The sequence below is a fragment of the Pipra filicauda genome, unplaced genomic scaffold (genome assembly GCF_003945595.2).
Source record: "Pipra filicauda isolate LSUMZ 115617 unplaced genomic scaffold, ASM394559v2 scaffold11_size5308982_pilon, whole genome shotgun sequence".
NCBI classification, from domain to species: domain Eukaryota; kingdom Metazoa; phylum Chordata; class Aves; order Passeriformes; family Pipridae; genus Pipra; species Pipra filicauda.
The window spans coordinates 4,314,000-4,338,139 of record NW_024103652.1 but is presented as its reverse complement, the minus strand read 5'-3'; the positions used below and the strand labels follow the sequence as shown (position 1 = coordinate 4,338,139).

Below are 24,140 nucleotides of genomic sequence, written 5' to 3'. Positions count from 1 at the left end.
CTTTTGTGAATGGAAATAGAATTTGAAAGTGGCTGACCAGTATTAGGGTGGCAATGTGTGGTAGCTTTGCAGTTCATGTGCATTGGGGATAACGACTGGAGGTAGTTAAGGAGGGGTCATTGTTTCCACATTGTGCCTATAAAAGATGATAGATAATTTTGTTTGAAGGAAGAGGTCAGCTTAACTACAGTATAGGGTAAGAAAGTGAAAGCGTGCAATACCAACTCAACTCCTGTCCAAATCAGCATTCATGGGGAAGGTCTCAAGATTATTTGATGCTTATCCCAGCAGCTGTGGAAAAAGTATTAATCTGAGCAGGTAACGTGCCTCACCTACCTGCTCACCAATTTTCGTTTCTGGCGACAGAAGAGTTAATCTTGACTCACCTGCTGTTTTTCAGAACAGCTTCTTCTAGTGCTAGCAGTGCTCTTTTCCCTTTACACTAAGAGAAAGCAATATTAAGAGTGAGAGGTTAGCCAATTTAATTAGTAGCTGCTGAGTGTTGAGAGCAGAACTGAAGGAGGGAAGCTACCTGAAAAATTGTTTCTCTGAAGGGACAAAATAGGTGAATGACTAAAACCCCACAAACATTAATGCTTATTTCAGTAGTTTGTGGAATAGAATTGTCTTGTCTAAAAGACCCAGAAAGAGAGGAAAATGGGCAACAAGAAGTAAAAGTTTGCTATGGCTTTGGTTGTCAGTGTTCAGAACCAGACTGTCATTTTAATTGGAATAGCCAGCACTTGTAATAAACAGTTATTTCAGTTTATAAAATACTGTGTAGTGTAAGTAAGATGCTTGCAAAGACTGATCTTTTTGATAAGCCCAGGCTGCTGTAGCATAGATGAAAACAGCAAATGGGTTGAGGTGGGTTTTTTGTTGCTGTTGTCTTTGTGGTGTTGTGGGTTTTGTTGTGGGTTGGGGTTTTTTTTGGTTGGTTGGGTTTTGGGGGGGGGGGGGGTTGGGGTTTTTTGTGGGTTTTTTTTTTTGGTCCCCCAAGGCTCTTTTATTCCACTTGACATACACATTCCCCACCTCTGTTCTCCCACCTATAGCCAGGCAAATGCTGTTTTTTGTCAAGCACAACTCGTACCTGTCCTCTGACCTCTAATGTCCAGTGGAGATAGGTTTCTTTCAGAACAATCTTAGATATCAGCGCTGAATTCATGTGTGCTCTGCCATCCCATCTGCCCTCTCTAATGCTGCTGTCAGTTTTGAAGTGGTAACATTTCATGTATGACCAATGCATTGTAAGACTGATTATTAGTTGTTCAAGGGACCTTTTCAGACATACTTCAGCCAAATGCTGAAGTTGTCTTATTGCCTTCAGTGGCTGCCACTGGCTTATCAATTAGGTTTTACCCTGAATTATACTAATTATCCTTTCTTTTTATTATCCCATCCATTTATTTTGTTTCAGCTACTGGTTGATAGCTGGTCTTGAAGAATTCACATGTCAAATTTGTAATTTTCAGTTTAAAAAGTTACTCAAGAGTTTTTCCTGATTTCTTTGCATTTGTACTGATGCATTTAGGTGGCCCGGTACCAAGAGACATTTATCAGAGAATTAAGAAGCTTGAAGATAAAATCCTTGAGCTGGAAGGACTGTCTCCTGAATATTTTCAATCTGTAGTAAGAAATTCTCTCACCTTTTGGCGTACCTAAATGCATTTGGGCCTTTTCTGCTTAAATCTTTGATGTACAGAGAAAAACTTAGAGTCAGAGGGCAGACACTTTTGATAGACAACTCTGGCTTGATGTAGTGGCTATGTTACATGTGGACCATCTAGTCAAGTTCATATTCATGTCTACCTAATTTCTCATTCCAAAGAAAATATTATCTGTTGGGGGAAAAAATTGCAGCCACTCAAGCTGAAATAATTTGTGAGAAATATATCTCAGAGGTTGGATTTCTCCCCTCTGCCCTAAAATCTGAAGTGTTTCTTATGCCAAGAAAATTGACTGAAGTTTTGATTTTGATACAAATCATTAATGGCTTAAATCAGCTGAAATCTTCTGGGCTTCTCTATGTGATCTAATTATTAACAATCAGCTATGTGAATAACTTCCAAAAGGATTCATGCGATTCTATGACTTAGATTTCTTTGTTTCTGGTGTTCAGGCAGAGTTCTGAATAGTACACCTTAACCTTCGCTCACCAAAGTATATTAGGACAAAGAGAACGTTAGTCGTTACTACGTTAGGCTCTACTTGACTGTAGAAATTTCTTGTCAGTTGTCTTGCTCTTCTTTCCACATGTAACAGTAGGAATATCTCTCTTACTGTTGATCATATTTTAATTTATATCTTCTCCCTTGAGACCTGCCAAAGAAGAGTTGACAATAAAAATAAATGGCAATATTATAAATTTGTTTCATTTTTTAATCTGTATTGGAGGTCAATGAAGTTCTTTATTTGTGAGGCTATTCCTTCAAGTTGTTGAAAACCATAAGCTAAAACATACACTTTCATAAGCTGAAATTTCTATGGAAAGTACTTTGAGTCTTTTCTAGAATGAGGTTTGGAGAAAAATTGGTGATGGTGTCACTAGTAGTGTTGCACAGTAATTAGTATATTTTATATAAAGTTTTGCATAAATATTTCAAAAGCTCAATTCTGTCTGAAGGAAGCTTCAGTTAAATTGATAGCTCTTGACTGCCAAGCATGGAGAAGCTTGAACAGGTTCTGACTTTTCTCCAGTAGTATTTCTCACGATCCAAAGTACTTAATTATAAAAAATTTCTTTAATCCATGGAATGGCAGTCAGTGTTTTTTCTTTACTTTAAAGACTCTTGTCAATGTTGTTACAGAATTATTTGTGGTCCTCTGTTAGTGCAACATTAAGTATGTTTTGATTATGTCTTTTCTTCAGAGCTGTTCTGGCAAGAGGAGAAAGGTTCAACCTCCCCATGTAAGTGCTGTTAACTTTTGTTTATCTTAAGATGTTTGGAGCGAAAAGTAAGCAGAAGTTCTACCAAGCAAATATCTGAGTTCTCAGAAATAGCTACATCAGTATTGGATAGTTTGCTGGCAAAGAAGGAGAGAAAGAATCAGAAAGGTAATAGGTGTTACAATGAAATGAGTCTTCTAAGAATCTGTATTAGGGTAAGTTGGTGTTTTCACCGGTTAGAAGGATGACAATAAAACAAATCTGTAATGATGTGAATCAAGCTGGGAGTAACAAGCAGTTTCTGTATTCTGATCAGTAATGCCTTCTGGTTTTGTTTTGTGGCTTAATGGTTTATGTTGATTTTAAAAATTATTTTTCAATTTGCTTTATTGGTTTATGAAGAGACAAAAGTAGAAATGGCTGGCTCAGCAAAAGTATTGCAGAAGGACCCAGCATTGTAGCAGATACTAACCTAAGTCAGTAAGACTTGCCATTTTCACAACACCATCACATAAGAGAATGCATTAACTGTGTACCTTAGACCACAAGAGAGAAGTTGTCCTTGGTGCAAGTGGGACCATGGCTGGAATGCTGTCTGTCACTCTTGGAGACGGAGAGACTGGGGACAATGCTTAGAATGGGATGTGGGCCATCTGAGAATTGAGGAACTAGGCTTGTTTATATAAGGAAAAAAATCCTGCATAGGATGAAATATTTTTATAAAAAGGATGATGACCAGTTTGTGTAAGAAGACATCGAAAGATTGTCAGGTTAAGTGGGCACAGAGGAGCTTGATGTTGGACAATAGGAAAAAACCCTTCAGCTGTAAAACCCAAGTTCCATGAGATCTATAGTCTCATCTGGTGCTTTAACATCAAAGGATTTCTTGTTCTTTTTATGAGCAGATTAAACAAACGTCTAACAGAAATAACGTGGCTATATCAATCAATCTCTGATTAGGACTGTCTGTTTCTTCTAAGTTTACATTCTTTTTTTTCAGGTTTAAATAGCCAAAGACTAGATTCAGACAATTCTGCAAAAGTATTTCTGTCGCTTAATGCAATATGCAGTGACCTCAAGTATCAAGTGCTAGGCCACTTCTCTAGCAAGTAAAAGATGTAAATGATTGTGATTTTTATTTTGTTCTTTTAGCAGAACTATTCATTGGCTGAACTTGATGAAAAGATTAATGCTATAAAACAGGCATTACTGAGGAAAACAAAAGAAAGCAAGTCCAAGGAGGCTGAGCAGCTTCTTCGATAAAAAAAGTCTTTTCAGAATCTTCACCGTGCTTTACACATAAACCATAGACCTGGGTAGTGTGCTTTGGGGATGATTTTAGCAATGAAGACAAAGTATGCATATAAGCTCCATTTGGATGATCTTGAAAGCTTTCTTTCATAATAACTCATTTAAAAGCATTCTTATTAATGAAATAGTTACTTTAAAATGAAGAATGTTTCAGGAATATCATTCTAATAATCCATTCCCTTCTGTTATAAAGGAGGATTGCAGCATTGTTTGTGTGTGGAACGTCTCAACCTGCATACAAAAGCTATATCTCTCGTGTAATTCTTTATGACTAAGTGTTTAAAAGGGCTGTCTTTTGAGTACTTTTCACCTAAGTAGTTTGCATAGAGTTGTGAAATAAAATTAAGTATTTCCTCAGAAATAAACTGTCTTGGGGAAAAAAAATTACAAAAAATCTTGCAGCATGCATGCTTACCCTCATTTTTTTTCCTGAATTTGTCACCATTTTCACAACTGTTAGAAATGCAGCAAATTGCATTTGTTTGACAGGTGGTTATGGAAATCCTATATGTGTAAATAAAAACAAGTGTTCTTCACTTCCTCAGTGTTCTGTGTGAATTCAAACTTCATACCCTGCTAACAAACTCAATATGTTCTAAAGATGGGAGATTTTGAGGAGCATGCCAGCAAGGCATCAACTTCCCTTCCATTTGCATGCTCACATGACTTTTGAATCATGGATGCTGGCTATGTAGTTTAAAGTCAGACCTTTGCCCACACACTGCAGTGTGATTTTGTTGTGACACTTTATTTTTGTTTGTTTTAATAAACCATTTTTTATTTATACAAGTTCTTTATTTACTGTCTTTATTCCAGTTTAGAAGAGAAGTAGCTGTTGCAAAGGGAGTGTTATGTTAACTACTCTGCTTACAGCAGTCATATCATTGATGTCCTTGTATCACTGTGACAGGTGTTATGAACAGTACTGACTGGACACAGTCTTTGAAGAAGAGTAGGCGTTTTCTGTGACTCCATGTTCTTATCTAGACTAACATTTGTTGTAGCAACTGCAGCTAATGCGTCTCTGAAGGTGATTTCCTCAAGAGAGACTGGTTACAAAGACTGCATTAGCAGTTTCAAAGTGGCTTTTTCAGTAGTGAATTGCCTGCTACTTGAAAGATCTCTTGCCATGGAACTCTCCTTCTCCTCTATTGACATGGCAGCAACATAGCAGTTAAGGGTTAAAAGCGTAATAAAGATACATTGTAGCATGACAATAGCTAAGGAGATGATGATGGATGTACTCTGGATTGTAATTTATTAACCCTATATAATTTATCAAATAACTTGCTATGGATAAGCTTGAAAAATGTCATGGTATTCGTCTTGCTTTGTTACTAGTCCTTTGCCGTTCTTTGGTTTCAGGTTCTCAATTTCTTGAATGCTTAATGCCAATGTTCCTGTACTATAAAAATTCATTGGAAAGATATCTTCTGCTCTGAGCCAAATGTTAAAAGTACTTGCGTATTTCAGAGGGCTGCCAAGCTGTTAGAAGTTTTCCTTCCTCTGCTAGGTGACCTGTATGCACAAAGGGACAGGGGAACAAGACTCTTCTGGTGTTCAGTACTAATGGTCTTACTAGTTTATCCTTGCTTGCTTTTTGTCTCTTTGGGCTTGACCTCCTACAGTTAACTTCTACTGTAAGGACTGTTTCTTCAGAAAAAAGTGAAATACCCAATCCACCACAGCCTCATAATGAAGTGGATGCAGGATAGACCTCTTACACCATCTGTTTTTAAGATCTACCAATTATGCTTTTCTTCCTCTGTACCTGAAGCACTACAGCACTTGCTGAGAAGTGGGGCTGCAGTAGCTGAAGTAGTCTGAAAGGTAGCTGCAGATGAAGTAAAAGCAGAGGAAGTGTTTACTATCTTGTTGACATGTCTCAACAGCTTGACCAATACCTTTTTACTGAAGTTGGGCCGATCTACACTCTTGCCTTCAAAAGGATGCATGGAAGTGTTCTTAAGAAGGGAGCTTTATATCTTTGTTACACATCATCTTTTCCTTCCCCGTTTCCACCTAGAGCTATTTAACACTGAGGATAACTTCCCTTATATAATGTTTTCTTCTCGGGCTGCTCCTGGCATCCAGAGGCCTGTCTTCTGAGAAGCACTGCTGTGGCTGCTGCTTGCTACAGCAACATCTCTTACTTGGCAAAAGGCCAGGTTTGAATCTGAACTGTATGAAGAAGTGATTTAGATGTACATAGATAAAACTGTACAGATGCATTTTTGTACATCACTTATGTGGTCCATTTCACCCTCCTCCAGCATACATAATCCCAGGAATGTTAAAGGCCTAGAATCATTAAGGTCAGAAAAGATTTCCAAGGTCATCGAGTCCAACCTTTGAGTAAACACCACCCTGCCAAGTAAACTGTTTCTTGAACAATTCCAGGGATGGTGACTCCACCACCTCCCTGGGCAGCCCATTCCAATGCTTAACTACCCTTTCAGTGAAAAAATTCTTCTATGTTCAACCTGAACCTCCCCTGGTGCAGCTTAAGCCATTGCCTCTGTTGTGTTGCTAGTTGCCTGAGAGAAGAGGCTTGCTCTTTAGACTTACTCTTTAGACCCTTCACCAGCTCCATTGCCCTTCTCTGGACACTCCAACACCTCAATGTCTTTCTTGTAGTGAAGGGCCCAGAACTGAACTCAAGGTATGGCCTCACCAGTGCCAAGTACAGAGGGACAATCACTTCCCCCGGTTTAAAGGTAAACCAGCAGGAGAAATTAACCCAACCCAAAAGAGATTATTAGTCAGAGCTACAATTTAATAAAAATAATACAATAAATACAATTATACAGACGAACAATTGGTTTTAGCCCACAAAACCCCAGATATATAACCTGGCACCTTGGGGCATGAACAGAATGGTGTTCATTGGCCCCCGTACTGAGCCCCACATGGTCCCCTGAGTCCAAAAGTAAAAGGAGAGGAAAAACCTGTTGATGCAAGTGATGGTCTCAGGCTGGTTGAGAGTGGTGGTCGCAGTCTGGTTGAGGTTCTGGTCCTCCTCTGGATCCCACGAGTGGTACCAGAAGTCCCAAGACCCCAAAATTATATACCCTCAGGTTCAGGCAGGAATGCCCAGTACCTCTCCCAGGGGGGGAAGTTCCACAATTGTTCGTAGTGGGTGTGAGGACAGGAACATTCTCCTATTTCTCAGGCCTCTTAACACCCAGCTTATAGCCTGAAGGGTCAGGTGTGCTCTGGGCAGCTGCTGCAAATGGTCTGTTGTTAACAGTTCCTGGGAAATGACATGGAAGGTGTAGAATACACAGTTTGGGTTACATCTACACACTGATGAACTGGTCTCAGGTGTTCTAACTAGGACACCTGGTCCTGCTGGTCATACTATTTTTGATAGTGTGCCATTGATAGGATGCCACTGACCCTGTTGGCCACTGGGCACACTGCTTGCTCACATTCAGCCACTGTTGACCAGCACCCCCAGGTCCCTTTCTGCTGGGCTGCTTTCCAGCTGCTCTTCTCCAAGACTACCGCTGCCTGAGGGTGTTGTGACCCAAGTGCAGGACTTGACACTTAACCTTATTGAACCTCATACAGTTGGCCTTGGCCCATGAATCTAGCTTTTCCAAATACCTCTGCGGCACCCTCCTACCTTCCAGCCCATCAGTACTTCCGCTCAACTTAGTGTTGTCTGTGAACTTGCTGAGGGTGCACTTGATCCCCTCATCCAGATCATCAGTGAAGGTATTAAACAGGACTGGCCCCAATACTGAGCCCTGGGGAACCCTGATAGTGACTGGTCACCAACTGGATGTAGCACCATTTACCACCACTCTCTGAGCCTGACCATTTAGACGGTTTTTTACCCAGCAAACAATGCACCTGTCCAAGCTTCTCCAGGAAAATGCTGTGGGAGACAGTATCAAAGGCTTTGCTGAAGACCAGGTAGACCATATCCACAGCCTTTGCCTCATCCGCTATGTGGGTCACCTGGTCTTAAAAGGAGATGAGGCTGGTCAAGCAGGACCTGCCTTTCATAAACTTCTACTGGCTGGGCCTGATCCCCTGGTTGTCTTGTACATGTCACATGATGGCACTCAGGACAATCTGGTCCATAACCTTCCCCGGCACCAAGGTCAGGTTGACAGGCTTGTAGTTCCCCAGACCCTTCTTCCAGTCCTTCTTGTAGATGTACATCACATTGGCCAACCTCCAGTCATCTAGTACCTCCCTGGTTAACTGGGACTGATGATAAATGATGGATTGGCTTGGAGAGCTCCTCCACCAGCTCCTTTAGCACCGTCAGGTAAATCCCATTGGGCCTCATAGACTTGAGTGTGTCCGAGTGGAACAGCACATCAGTAACTACTTCCTCCTGGATACCATGGCACCTACTCTGCTCCCAGTCCCTGTTTACCAGCTTGGGGGGACCAGTTCAGCTGAGGATAACTGGTCTTTCTGTTGAAGACGAAGGGAAAGGCAGCATTAAGTACCTCAGCCCTTTCTTCATCCTTGGTTACAATGGTCCCCTCCGCATCCAATAAAGGATGGAAATTTTCCTTGGCCCTCTTTTTGTTGTTAATGTATTTATAAAAACACTTTCAGTTATCTTTCACAGCAGTGGCTGTTCTAGCCACTCAGATTGAGTTCTAGCTGAGCTTTCGCCTCTCTAATTTTTACTCTATGTGACCTAACAACATTCTTGTATTCTTCCTGAGTTGCCTATCCCTTCTTCCAAAGGTTATAAACTCTTTTTTGTCCCTGTATTCCAGCAAAGCTCCCTGTTCATCCGGGCTGGTGGTCTTCCCTGCCAAGGGAAGCACATAGGGATAGTCTGCCCCTGCACCCTTTAGATTTCCTTTTTAAAGTATGTCCAGCCTTCCTGGACCCTTTTGTTTTTAAGGGCTATTTCCCAAAGGACTCTCTGAACCAGTGTCCTGGACAAGCTGAAGTCCCCCCTCCAGAAGTCCAAGGCAGAAGTTTTGTTGACCCCCTTCCGTACTTCACTGAGGATTGAAAAACCTTATCATTTCGTTGTCGCTACCCAGTACAGCCTGCAACCACCACATCTACCACCAGCCCTTCTCTGTTCAGAAACAGCAGGTCTGTCGGGGCACTGCCAACATTTAAGAGGATGTCCCAGCATCACTACCCACCACCCCCCCTCCACTCAGTAGTGGAAATCCTATTGACATCAATCAATGCACAAATACCATTTGTTTCTGAAGTCACACAGGAGTAAGAAAAGCAATTCTCTTAGGACAATGTGAACCCCTAATTTGGCAATAAATAAAACCCACCCAGATTTGGGTTACACAATATTAGTTCTGTATAGAAGGTTTCCCCATCGAGGAACTCTTGCACTGAACACAACTGAAACCCATTGCAGGATCATATATCACAAGGTTCAGAGGAAATTTTGTGAACCTTTCCCACACATTTCCAATCTATACATATTAAAATTCCAGTCAATTAGGAATTGCACTGCTTAATTACCCAGCACAGGTTTACCATTGTTCTAGTGTACAGCTATTCCACGCTATCAACAACAGCAAGCTTACTGTGCTGTAAACTAGCTGGGAAAGAGAGATTGACCATGTTATGTCCTGCTCTACAGAGATTGCAAAGCGTTCAAGGCTGCCAAAGCACTTACCTGAGCTGCCTCTCTTCTGCTCTTTAAGGTGCATGCTATAAAGGAAATGCTAAAATCCCCGTAGCTAACCAAGAACTGAAAGGTTAGCTTTGTTTCCACTGCAAGAACTCAAGACAGACTTTAATCCCAGCTTCAATATGTAAAATTCACAGACAAAATGAGACATTCCGTCTCCTTATTTATGCTTACCTGAAAGCTGATCTAGTGATCTTTCCAGGTTTTGTCAGAGTCCAATAGCCTGTGTTTCACACTTCACCTCAGTTATTAAGGGCTTCCAGTTACAAGATAAAAAGGATAATAGTACAGCATTATAAATTTGGCATTAATTATTTGAGGAAAATATCTAAGAGCATCACTTTTAAGCTAAGAACATTTGTCTCCCTCTAGGAACACTTCACATTGCTGTTTAGCACCCTGTGTGAGAGATGTAATAAAACATTGGAGCTTGTGTTACTGTGCAGTTCTGCAGTGTGTGCATGATTGGTTTTGTTGCTTCAGGCTCCTCTGAATAGGGAGCGATTCATCTCTAGGAGGCTAATTTCTTGCAGTTGAGTGCAGGATTTTAATAAATAAACCCAAAAGTGAAGTGCCCTTTTGAACAGCCCTCATATCAGCAGGTAATATCAGTAATTTAGGAAACTCAAACCATTCACCATTCCATCCAATGTATTGTGATCTGTACTGGATTATTTATTTATTTTTAATACATTATAAGTTATCTCTTTTGTTGTAATTAAGATCTTTCAACACCACTGAGAAATTTTAACCCCAGAATGCTGAAGATGAATTATTTGAAGGACAAGTAGTTAAAATACTGAATAAAAATACATTTTTGATTGACCAGTTTACAAGTCATTTGCACCGGTGAGAACAAAGAACGTGTTTTCTACAGTAACAGATGCTGAGCCATCCTCTCCTGAATGAAGACCTGGAGAAAGAGCTTTGAAGAGGTAAAAAAAAGTCTACAGAAAGATTCCCTTACAGATAACTTTCTCCCTTCCCCCATAAAAGCAACTGTTTCCCCTAACCCTTCCAGTTGAAGACTTACTGAGTACTCCAGGCTTCTGTAGCAGTAGAGATCTCTCTTCATTCATGCTATAGCATGAAACTGTATAATCCTCTCACAATTCCTTGCTACCTCAAAGTATGGCAAAAAGTGTATGAAACTATCCCCAGCCCTATGAGTTGCTAAGGATCCAGGCAACCTGTCCAAAAGTGTTGGGCTACACGTTGCCTTTGCTGCCAGAATTGCCCTAACCCAGATAAGATGCTCCTGTGGCTAGGAATAGGATTTGATGACCTGTCAGATAATCTATCCCACCCAAGAGCAGTGAGACCCAACTCAAGTGGTCTCTAGGAGCCAAGTTTTCTTGACATTGCTTCCTAGGATATATGAATTTGATTTCTTCTGACTTCAAGTCCTATCTGATGGGGGCGAAGTGGGACTATGTACTGTAGAAAGTCTAATGATTGAGAAATAAGAAAAAAGAAAGCACAACTACAAAACAACTACCTCTGTAGATCTTGTAGTGAAACTGCCTTGTCATGGGCAAAACACTTAAAATTAACAATGAAAAGAATAGGCATTGTTTGAAGCTATTATTTGGAAATCATCTAAATTTTTAAAGGTTAATTACTGTAATTTACCCATCTTGATTATTAAAAAGGGTTCTACATGAACAATAAACATAAGAGTTCAATCTGTTTTATTTCCACAGTTGATTCATCCACATCTGATTAGCTTTTTTATGACCATCTAATTGATTTATAGAATTCTGTCCAGTACAGATGGGCTACTGTTCATGACTACTTTCATACCATTTATATTATTGTTGCTCTGATTTTTATTCAAGGCCAAACAGAGGGGAATATAAGAGCGTGATGTTCACCTAAACATAACAATGACATTAAATTTCTATTTGGCTCTGAGACAAGAATAGATTTGTGGAGACAATCTACTATGAATACAAATAAGTTGTTTATACATAAATATAATAAAATTTCTTACTTAATTATGACCCAGTTTACATGTTCTACAATATGCTCTGTTATGCAGTTTTGTAGCAACAGCCAGGATAAATCAATTGTCACAAACTCATTTGGCTCAAAACTCGAACTATACACCTACTAACACTTGTGAGAGAATAAAAGCTATGCCTCTGTAGCCTGTTCTATGATAATTCTAGTAAGTTTATAATACGTAGTCTTTTATGCACATGTACATGCATATGCTACATTATTTTATACTCAATTTATACAGAATTTTGCATTTGGTGGAAACCATCACTCCCCTTTGAGTTGTCAAGACCAATGGAGTCTGGCTAGATGCTTCCTAGAAAAGACACATAGCACAAGCAAGTCTTTACCAAGCACTGGTCTGCAAACCTAGCTCTTGCTCTCTTTTATTTCTGAGTTATCTGGGTATATGAGGAGTAGTTTGAAGAACCTGCATTGTAGTTGTCTTTATACAGAAGAATTGTTGTCAACACCAGACCCTGAATCATCCAAATCATTCAAAGAATGAAGTGCCATCAATTACCTAGTGCTCCAGCCTCTGCTTTATGTAGCTGGAGCTTCGTGAATGTAACTTGTATGTATATTAGCAAGAAAGCAAGATGTCAGCAGTTATTACAGTAATGAGAGGTACAATTTCATGCCAGCAATTCTGTACACATCGTACTATAGATATTTGCTTAAGTGTGCCAACTGTTTTGCTTGACCACCTTGCAGGGGATTAATTTTGTGATCAGTCGCAGGAGCCACCACTAATAAATCTGAAGAAAACTAACAAGGAGTTTCACTAACCAGACACTTCTCAGGCCAAGAAGGTGTGTAGTATCAAACAAGCTCAAATCCTGAACAATAGCCTTTGCACAAAACTCATGAAAGAAAGAAAATATATGGATTGTTGCCTTCATGTACACATTAATTTTTCAGAATTTGTTGCCACCAAGTATAGCATCGTAAAATGGGATAGGAGGGCAGAAAGAGCCTTCTGTTTAATACAGACTAAACTACCATTGTGGGAAAGCAGCCTGTTCAGATTACACAGCTAAGCAGATTGTACTGCTTGTAACTTCAGCTGCAGGGCACAACATCACACTTGCTGAATTATTGTAATGGGTTTGTTACCCTCCCTGGGAGGGAAGAGGAACTAGATAGATCACCTGATTCGTATTGTGCCAATAAGGTATTCCATACTATGTTACGTCAGCTCAGATATAAAGGAGACGAGAAGGAAGCAAGGGCTTTCTCTTCCGGGTAGCTGCACAGAATAGTCGGGCCGTTTCTTCAGAGGAGAAGAGCGTTCTTGTGGGGAAGGAGTCTTTACTGTTAGTTCTTCTCTGTGTGTATAGTTTTTACAATTTGTTTTCCTCTCTACGTAAATATTAAACTGCCTTTCTTAGCAGGTTCGGTTTCGCGGTTTTTCTTTTCCTTTTTCCTCTTTCCTCCTCCCCTCTCCTCAGAGGGGAGGCTGCATGCAGGCCCGGTGGATACCTGGCATTCAGCCAAGGTAAACAATAAAAATTATCTACCACAGTTTAACATGACACAGTACAGGAATTCTCCAGTGCAGTGGAAAACCTTCACTGACATTGCAATGGCTTATGATAAAAACATTTCTTACGTTGTGGAGATGAGAAACATTGTCCTCTCACACTCACAGTTCTTCATTAATACATGTTGCAAACAGCAAAGGAGGAAAAACACTGCAAAATGGAGAGCATTTAAAAATCAGTATGTTAAAAGTTGATAATGCTAATTGCAACATGGAGACACAGTTTTGATATACCCTCCAGCACAGGTTGAGGGAAGCATCAGTTCTGAACTCGCACTTACAGGGAGTGCTTCATCTCTGCTTTGCTTTTACAATACCACATATCAAGTAACAAACTGTTCTGGCCTGTGAATTCCAGTTTAATACAGAACATGTGTATATGGACTTGTATTTTAGCTGTGCCAAAGTGCTTCACTGAGTGCCTCTAACAAGTCCAACAAGCAGCAAAGAGGAAAAATAGATATAGCAAAGGTGAAAAGCTATTTCAAATGCAATTTGAAACAAGACAGAGGGTCAACAGGAGATAAAGTAAGGTTGTTCCAGGTGTTGGAGCCGCAGAAAAGACACTTACCCAGCACAGATAGCTGTACAGGTAGAGAAGAGACCAGGATGACACAAGATGTGCCAAAGGAGAATGCCAGAGATTGACCTTGCAGGATGCTACACAGAAGGGTCGTTAGCACAGAGGAGATGAAAACAAAGAAGCAGGAGTCTGACAGGAGAGGAAGGAACAAATTTTGGTTACATGACACTGACAGGCTGCTGCTGCTGCAGGTTGCACAGACACCAAGAAGTCTAAGGGTTATCAGGTCATTAAATGCATAGAGAAGAGCTGTTTCTGTGCAGAAGAAAACCAGACTATTAGTCCCTCAGAATGTCTCAGAAAAAGGTGTTTCTGACTCCTAGCAACACAGAGCTCCATGATTCTGCCTGCAATGACTACAGGCTTCAGGAACCAATTTTCTCTCAAGTAATATCAATGTTGCAGCTTATAATGAGGGTTCAGGGCTCTTGTAGGATTAACTGAGAAAGAAATCAGCTTCAGAATCTAGTTTTTTATGGAGATTGTTATATATAGTCATTTTTGTAACTCCACAGATTTTATTACTTACAAAATATTTGTTATATCTTTTCACTTTGTCAGTCATTCAAAGACTGCTGTGTGGCAACAGCGAATGTTGCCTGTTTGCGTCCTTCTGAGGGAAAAAAATTTACTACAGCAAGATTTAGAAAAAGAGGTTTAGCAGGTACTACTCATCAAGAACATGGCATACCTTCATGGCAAGAAAGAAACCCTGCCTTCCTTCTCACCCTATCCTAGAATGTTCCCTGTGACTCCAGCTGCTTTGTATTTATTTTAGTCACTCCCATTCTTGACAAGCACTTGCAAGCACTGCTCCCTTTCTCACCTGCTCTCCCTTGCTCAGATAACTGCCTTCATCCTCCCTTTTTCTGCCATGCTTTTGGTGTTCTTCTCATTATTGGAACATAAGAAAAATCCCACTGGCATAAGGGAAGTCTTTGGACTTCAGCAGTGGGTCTATATAGAGATGACATGCTAGTCTCTGTTTCAAAGCAACGCACTCTGGCTTCATGTGGGGTTCTACAGCTGAACAAAAGTCAGCAAAGGTCTGAAATACAAGCAGGCAGAAACACTGAAAAGCAAAGAATTCAATTAGACTAAATACAAACTTCTGTGTTCAGGGAGAAAAGATGGTTGCAATTCTCTGTTGAGATTTAGCAGTGCTTTCCACATCCACAAGTTACTGGTGAAGCTTTGTGCAAACCATTTGATTTTTCCATGCTTTATCCATCAATTCCCTGTAAGTAAATGGGCATCATAAAGATTGTCTTTCAAGGTTGCTGTCATGATAGATCAAGAAATATTAGGGATTTGTCTGGGTCCTGCACTTAAAATAATGTTTTCATATAATGTATCTGGGACAAGAATAAGCAGACTTTTTAATACAATCTTTTTTTAGTAATCCTACAGAATAGATGCCTGATTTATACTGTAATCTGCTGCAGCAAGACTTTAGGTAAGCTGGTGCTGCAGCTGAATCCAAACAAACACAGTTTTACAGCTGCTGGAACCAAAGAAGTGCAGGCAGAGCTATGCTGCAGGCAGTTTCACCATGAAATGTTGTCACGAGCTCCTTGAACCATCAGTGCACTCTGCTTTCCGTTGCAGGTCACTGCCTGTCACAGGCTTCTTGTCCTGCTTGGCTCTGCTCCTGGGCTAATCCTACCACTTGGCATCACTGTTTGCTCACTGCCCTTCATCCAGGTGAGTCCAAAAGCGGGAGCCAGACTTCAAATGGGAAATCCTCTCAAGCAGCATAGCAAAACTTTTGCTGTGATTTGAACCATTCTGTGTGGCTGCTTAAGAATTTATAGTTATTCTGTTCCCTTTTTTCCCTCAGGAAAATCAGTAAAAAATTTGAAAAAACCTCATTCCCCAAGGAAGACATAACTTCTGAAAGCATTTTTTTAAAGGAAAATGAACTACTATGGCAGTATCTCATCTTAATACTTTGATGTCTCAAAAAAAGAAATAAATACAAAACCCAGAAACATATGCTGTTTCTATCTGTGCTTGTTTCACTGAAATAGTGTTTTCAAACTGAAAGTGATGAAGGAGTGTGGGAAATATTGAAAAGTAATGAATCAATTTCAATCAATTTTAATTCTAGTATAAGAGGAAGTAATGCCACTTGTTGAAAACAAAGCAATCATTTCTGACAGCTAAATTTGCAAGAGACCTATTGCTGTCTGGAGGGAGGTAAAGCTGGATGCTTCCCTGCTTCTGCCTCCCCATTACTTGACTTTCAGTGCTGTTTGATATGTTCTAGTGAAGTTTCTCTGTATCCTGTGACTCTTATTTTTCTTCCCTTAAATCAGCACTCCCACACAAACAGAATTATTTTTTTCCCAGTTTTAACTTGGAACTTGGACTTTAGTATGGAAAAATGTATGTATCTGTTTTATAAAAATACTTTTCTTAATGAAAGACATCTTGATTTAAAGTAGTTGTTAGGGAAATTTGGAATGATAGTATTGCTAGAATAAAATTAAAAATAAAGATAAGAGTGGAAAGATCATCGAGTCTCTCTTTTGTGTCATTTTACTGTGTTTTTTTACAAGCTAACCATTCTGGTCTGTGTGTACTTTGTGGTTGAAATAAGCCAAAATCCTCTTACAGTGCTTATTCATCATTTAGCACCCAATAATCATTTTGACTGGTTGTTGCCTAAACATTTTACTAACTGGTTTCCCTTGAAGTCCATGAGGGTTATGGATTTTACATGGCTTTATTAAAAAGTTGAAAAATTTTGCTTCTGTACTACAAAGAAAGGCAGAAGCCTCCTCCTTTGGAAGAACACCATGAGGACTCACAGCCCTCCATGAAGGTTTGCAAGGAAAACACCCTAGTGGATGTTTTCCCTCGAAGGGGAGACTCGCAATGAAGAGGTTTGCCCAAGTATTTTCAGGTTGTCAACAGCAGGTCTTGGCTTTCACCCTTTCATTCATTTATAAACTGGTTTCTCCACATACAGTGGGCTCAGGTAAACCATGAAACAAACATCCGGATGACAAACAGCACTGAACATTGGCTTCATTCATTAACCTATTTAACATTGAATTTTTCCATTGCTGACTTCAGGCTTTTGAACTGAAGAGCAAAAATTCACTGCTCAACATAGCTGCTACCTTACTAACATAGGCAAGACTGTGTCTTTACCTACAGGTTTTTTCCTTCTAGACTGTGCTGTTGCCTTTGGCAGCAGTAGGGCTTGAGAGACACATGTTTCCTTGTGCCTGTGCTGGAATTGTTATCAGCAGTGATCCAATATAATTTTAAACTTTTATAAACAATTCTTCATGTAGATGTTTTAAAATTAAAATGCATTATTCTTTTATTTGTATCTGCATCATAGCTTTTCATAAGACAGTTTGAAGCAAGTCACGTTTTCCACCAAAAATTTAATGCAGAAAGTAAGATATTAACAGGGTCTAATTTCAATCTAACAGGTTAACAAGGGTCTAGTATCAGACCTTCATCCCACACACTAGAGCTATTACAAATACAGGTCTCATCCACATCCCAGCAGGGGTCAGAAAGCCTGGACTTGGATGAGCATTGGAAAATCTCCAAGGTAATAGCAGCGGGAGGTCCTGGAATTTTTGAACTTGTCAGGAGATGTCAAAAAATTTATAAAACAGACAAAAACCAAAACCAAAACTGAAAATAAAAAAACCCCACTGTGTGTACTCCATTTAAAATACACAGTAGCAGAAGAGGATTAGACATGGCAATTTAAAAATTAGAAGATAAAGTCATTTACTATTCTTGAACAGTTAGACACCATTATAGATAGCTCTGCTTTTTTTACAAGATGTGTTTTACACACTTATTCATACACATGAAGGAAAAAGCTTGATCTGTGCTTCTACACCCATTATTTGTGAGAGTAATTCCTTGCAGCACAGTGAAGGCAGCTGTAAGGGCTGCTTGCATCATTAAAGAACCACAGGACTGGGCCTATCTTTTGTTATGGATGTTGAGACTGAGATCACTGTAATAAGAAACCTTCACAACTTTTAAAATACAGAGAAACAAGTATTTCAACTTAGATTTCACCCCTGAAGTCTGTCATTACCAGTTAGCTAACAGTTCCCTCTGAAGAGGGCCCACAATGCAAAAGTATATTTTCAGAGTTTCAAGAGGCTGTCAATGTCACCCAGTCTTCCAGGCAAATTCATTAGGCCAGAATTAAATACTTACTGTGGAGGAAAATATAGGAAGAGAAACTTCAGCCTTTGTCACCCATACTTTTGTTAACCTAGACTTTGCCAGATTTGCCGCATGTCACAACCGGTGCTTGCCGGGGCCATTGAGTCACCAAGAATGCATTTGCTTTGTGAAGTAGTTTCCGCTTGCATGTGACAAAGCAGCTAGCTGGCTAGTCAGCCCCAGTCAGTGTCTATTTATGGCAAAATGTCAAAAAAGAATGTCCTGCATTTGTGGCTCAACAATAACGAACATGGCTAAATCTGAAAATGAACAAAGGGAAGTGAACAGCTTTTTAAATCCTGAAGAACATTCGATTCTTGGTGTCCTTTTTGTCCTGATTGTTTGGGCTGAAGGCTATGAAAGGGCCACCTGTTGGGCTGCCATTTTGGGATTGTGCTAAATGCAGGGATTGCATGAAAGAACTCTTTCCAAAACAACCTGGTATTATTATTCATTTATTTTATAGTAAATCTGCATTCAGAACCTGCAGGAAAGTGTAAGGCTTTTTTTCTAAGTGAAATTTAAAGCTGTAAGTTCTCTGTAAACACACTTACTGTGGATGCATGATTTTATAGTGACAATCATGATTTTTTAAAAGGAGCTCAATTAAGCCTTTGATACAGCAATAAGTTCCTCTGTAATAGAAAACTAACCATTTGAAGTAATAAATACAAGATGAAGGAGTGATTAAGTTATAAAGGACTGAGTATCTCTGAGGATGAAATTAGCAAGGACTACTTGCACAAAATGTAACTTAAATATTTATTTTGCTTCTGGCAGGAACTTGAAAATTTTAGTGAAGGCAATTATTTTTATTATCTATGAGAATGTTCTTGAGTGTAATTTGTTTTTGCTTAAAAGACTGCATTGAATTGTGCTAAAATCTTACTGAATTTTGAAAAAGTTTATTGTAAACCAGTATAAACATTTCATTTAAAAATATGAAAGATGTATTCATTTACTATGGATTTTTCTTTTTATATTTTGTACAGTCAAGTGATAATGATTAGTTACACAATAAAATCAGGAGAAATGTTGCCTAAATTAAAAAAAAAAGAGTCATTTGTGTTTTATAAACATCAAATCATCCAACTTTAAGTTTTGAAGTTGAGACATTCACGCATGGAAACTTCCACCTGATTCCAATAAATACACCCATTAATGTATTAACACAGCATTGTATTAACTTTCTATGGTTCTTGAATAACCTCTATTTAGAGGCAATGCTAATAACATATAGAATAGCAAGGAACAAATGTGTTTTCCAAAGAGGTTCTCTTTATGCAACCATGATGAATTCTAAGTTATTTATATAGTCTCCCTGTATTTACATATCTCCCTTAATTTTTCTTAAATATAGATGCCTATGTGATACAGGTATTTTATTTACCAGTATGAGCAATGAGCTTTCTCTATGTGTATCTGAACTTACATGCTCACCTCATGCTACACAACACACATATCCAAAGACTTTATATGAATTTTATCTGACTTCATGATTGGAGATGGGTTACACAATTAATTGGAGGGATAGTAGATAGGGATGTCTACATAAATAGCTGGATGTACTTCCAGCTGCTTTCACCTGTTTCAATCACAAAAGTTATAGCTAAAACTCAAGTGGTAAACCTCTTGGGTTTTGCTTATTTTTCATCCTCAGAAAAGTGAAGGTAGTTATACATCTGAAAACAAGCTATAAATACATTAGTGTAGGTAAAAGAGTGCTTATTTCCTAGAAACATCCTGTATGTCTTATAGTAGCAGAAACTGAGCTTAATGTATCACAACCACTACTTCTGAAAGTTAAAACGTGATTTTAAATATACTGCAATGGGTTAAAGTGACTCCTAGAAAATATTAATTTTGTTGGTCAAACAAAACTACTAGTCAAGCAGATTTTTACATGTGGATAGAACTATATTTCTTACATTAAAAAGAATTAGATTTTCGCTGACTATCGGTTCAGAGGGGGAAAAGGTGAAGTGGAACAGTGTACAATGCACAAGTATAAATTAATGTCTTGGTTTATTGTTCACCGTACCATAAGGAGTATGTACTACACACAGCTATTCTATTAGGGAATTACGGAAACTGAAGCTAGCAAGCAAAAATGACTTACGTCTGAATAAAAATATGTATCTTTGGGAGAGATACAATATGTTTGGAACCCTGAGGGTTAATGAGAGGTAAGCTGGTGAAGGGGGGAGGTGAGATAAGGGAAATAACAGAAGCTGAATAGATGAAAGAAGTGATTCAGTGGAGAAGCATTGTTGATCACAGCTAGGTGTCAGAAACAAACTAGAAAAATGGGAACTGCTTTAACATTGGCAGGAAAATAATATTTTAAAAAAGAACTTATACCACATACTAAAAAGTAGAAGAAAATAAGAAATAATAAAAAGCTTTCAGGCTTTCTTTGGTATGCATCAATGAAAAATAGTGCAAGCAAGCAAGCAAGAAAGAGCTGAAATGGAATCCCTTCCAAAGGTATCTTGGGGAGAGGGGCTCATTGTCCCATTCTTTTCACATCAAGAATTTAATTTCGCATTCTCTTTGTCTGTCTTGAGATATACTTGCAGATATTCTACAGTGGGTACTTTTTTGTTCTTTTTATCTACTTAGGTAGTCTACACTGGCAGAGAGAGAGCCAGAATGGGAGAAATCTAGCTGTGAATTAAATCTTCTGGCTGTCCATTGCCAATGTGATTCTTGAATAAAGTTTGAACTGTACTCAAATGCAGAGTGGTATCCTCTTTCCCAAATACTAGAGAGAACTGCAGTTCTTCAATTTCCCTAATTTTCTGTTCCCATTTTTATCTGTTTTTACAGGGAAATTATATCTATCTGTAGCATCCAGATTTCGTTATGCTTCTGCTACACAGGATGCAGATGTACCTTAGAGAACTTGATCATCTATTTACCTATATTTCACTTCAAACATCTTGAAAAAAAGGTACCAACTTATACTGTTCCTCTGGAAAGACCTACCCTAAAATGTTATTAACAGAACATTAAAAACCCAAAAACGCTATTTGCTTTTTAGTGCTAGGGACATTCCGGTTCCTATGTACACATACTGTTTACACCCATCCCCCATGAATTCCTAAGACAGTTTCTCTTATATTAAGCTTCCCTTTGGTGCCCATAGCAACACCATCTAGTACTGAAATGTTCCTGCAGGGTTTGCAGGAGTCCTTTCAAAACAAGATGCTGATTCTGCAGTTATGGCACACCCAGCTACTTACATCAGATTCATAGTCTGAGCCCCCAGTAGCACGCAGAAGGTTATTCATCTGACCACTGACTGTTCTCATCATTGTTAGGGATGAAACACCTTGTGTATGTTTTGGTTTGAGTTTTCTTCCTACCAAAACCAACTTGGGTATTTTGCAGTTTACTTAACTGTTTGAAGAAATGGAAGAAGGTGGTGGGGTTTGCAATTTGAGATTCTGCTGTTTTATTTTAATTTCTCTATCTCCAACTGCATTGATGGGCAAATTAACCTTTGCCCTCTTGTAGGCAGCTTGGGAGCCACCATTGATCTTGAGGGCAATAGTGTGAACGCAGAAAAGGTACATTTGGTTAAAAACCAAACTGGGAGAAATTTATGGGAAGTCCCAATGGCTGTCTCCCGCAGCTCAGGAACTTTTACCAGAGCTTGTTGTACTGGGAGGCCAGAACCCTCAGGGTACCTGGTAGGGGTGAGAGACACCCACACCGAGCTGGAGCCACAGATGCACATGTTCAGGCAAAAGGGAAAGGCCCATGCCATTGCCACTGCCCCTGTCTACCTGTGTACACTGGGATTGAGGAAGCTGTAAAACAGCTATGTGAGCCTGTTGCCTCTGTGTCTCGTCACTGCATTCTGGAGATGCCAGCAGGTCTCCAGTGGAGTGGAAAAGGCGGAGGAGGTGCCCCAAAGGCATGCTCAGAGCCTCTTAGCACCCTATTCCAGATCTTCAGGCTGAAAAAAAATGATGTTTCTTCCAACCACCAGGGCCATGCCCATTGTCAGTACCAGTCATTTACATGATTTTGGCTCTACAAGGAAGGAAAGGATGAGGGTAGTGACAATATACACTTTGTTCATTCATTTTTAATACAGTATTTCATTTAAATTCCGTGCTGTGCCATTCTGCATGCTAGAAAATGTACCCTAGGATATTTTTAAAGCTATAAAAGTTCAGTAATGGAGACTTCCCCGCAGGACTCAGCTATTAAATTTTTGCTGGAAAGTGGGAGCCATGTCCATTAAAAAATCTAATCACATCTTTGTACTACTAAAGTATGCTTGAATTCAGATGTTAATCGTGTAAATATTTGCTAGTTATACATCATGTAGAACAAATGCCACAATTTGGCAGAGTCAAATAACCCCTTATCTCTGAAGTTATCTTGAGAACATGGAAATATTTGGGACATGTGTTCAGAGTGAAGGCAGAACATTTGCCACAGTGAGGCAAAAATAATCCCTTCCCTTGCCATCATTTAGAAAGAGAAAAGTTCACCTGGAGTGCAGCTGCACACTGTGTGCTGTGCACCGTGGTGCAGGCTGAGCTCTGCTCCCTGCTCTGAGCACAGTGTGCCTGGCCAGGTGCAGCCCCTGCCTGGGGACCATGCCAGCAGCACTCCGAGAAGGAGATGGATGTTGCTGGTGTATATAATATAAACATAATATTTGGGGGTTTGTACAGAAGGTGGGCAAGGGTTCATAAGAGCCCCCTCAGCCCTGCTGGTGTTCTGAGAGATGCCTTATGTGGTGGTGGCAAGGAGTCAGATGCAGGTGTGCAGCAGGCTCTGCTCTGAACAGAAAAACAAGGCCTGGTAAAAAGGAGAGCTTGAAACTCCTTTGGAGAAGATGGGCCACAAATCACCCTCCTCTGTGCTGGCTTTAGCAGAGTCATTCCAGAGCAGGAATACAGCTGTACCAATGGTGCCTGGGGGTGCAGCATGCACACATTTCTTCCTTGCAACCTTCAAATATACTGTGAAAAAGATGTAATTCTGAATAACTAAGAATTTAATTCCAAATTTAATTCTGAACTTACTGTTTGTTAAAAAAAAATAAGAAGTTTTTTGTAAATCAAATATCCTTTTCAACTTGCAAAGAGATGTGAATGATTTCTAACGTTACTATTGGACAATCGTATTTTTATCTTCTTACCCAGCGTTAAATTCCCCATTATCAACAATTAACTCTTTATATGGTCATTGCTGTGCTGACTTGAGAAAGATCAAATCCCAGGAAATTTCTTTTGTTTCAAGACTGCTGAGCATATCTTGCCCATAGGACAGTTTCTTGCACCCTTCTGGTAATATAGCTTGAGCAGAGGAAAACAAAATTGGGGGTAGTATCATGTTTGTTGCAGGAATGGAGGGTTATAGCAGGGAGGGAAGGATGAATTTGCAGCCCAGCTTAGATCTGGCAGGATTTATTTGATAATTTATCAACAAGTGCTCCATTACCATATCTATACCAGACAGGCTCAGAACACTGGGTTGGAGTTAGAAGTGGCATCCAAACCCACCAAGTTGGTTGATCCCAACTGGCACAGACAGGACTAGATAGGAGATCTAGAAGATACAGAACAAGAATCTGGACCACTGCATTTTTTCATGAACACAAGAGCTAGAAATATGATTTTTACAATGGATTTATGCTGAATCTTAGATTTTCATCGTGGGTGGGGGTTTTTTGTTTGTTTATTTTTTTAATACTCTCTATCTTATTATTAGGGAGTATTTCTTTTTTGCAAAGGAATCCTGATGCTACAAAAACTTTCCAGGATAAAAAAACACACCTGTTTTTGTTGTGATGTGTTTCAAGTAGAAACTGCAATCTGTAAGAATTGTTTATCCTCCATCTCTTAAGAAAACTTTTCTTGTGAAGATCCATTAATCCTGTAAAGTTAAAAAAATATCCAGTTCATAACAAACCACATCTTCCTTGTATTTG

The 24,140-nt window shown here is 39.4% G+C and overlaps 1 protein-coding gene and 2 long non-coding RNA genes across 5 annotated transcripts in view; 2 read left to right on the top strand and 1 right to left on the bottom strand.

Moving 5' to 3' along the window:
• The window catches only part of LOC113990930 (MAP3K12 binding inhibitory protein 1), a 15,843-nt gene extending 10,853 nt beyond the window's left edge, over positions 1-4,990 (top strand). For both annotated transcript variants that reach the window (XM_027726805.2, XM_039386727.1), the window contains exons 7-9: positions 1,535-1,632; positions 2,873-2,911; positions 4,043-4,990. In XM_027726805.2, coding sequence (XP_027582606.1) covers positions 1,535-1,632; positions 2,873-2,911; positions 4,043-4,153 — 248 coding nt within the window. In that variant the 3' untranslated portion in view covers positions 4,154-4,990. The remainder of the gene's footprint in view (positions 1-1,534; positions 1,633-2,872; positions 2,912-4,042) is intronic.
• Positions 930-24,140, bottom strand: LOC120324363. 2 transcript variants are annotated; one of them, XR_005565627.1, is made up of 4 exons: positions 23,986-24,140; positions 13,459-13,540; positions 10,020-10,101; positions 930-2,322 (listed from the first exon to the last, which is right to left on the bottom strand). It is a non-coding gene; the product is annotated as an uncharacterized LOC120324363 (long non-coding RNA). The 2 variants fall into 2 exon arrangements; XR_005565628.1 differs by lacking the exon at positions 13,459-13,540.
• LOC120324356 lies at positions 7,502-16,490 on the top strand. The gene is made up of 2 exons (XR_005565618.1): positions 7,502-10,780; positions 15,581-16,490. It is a non-coding gene; the product is annotated as an uncharacterized LOC120324356 (long non-coding RNA).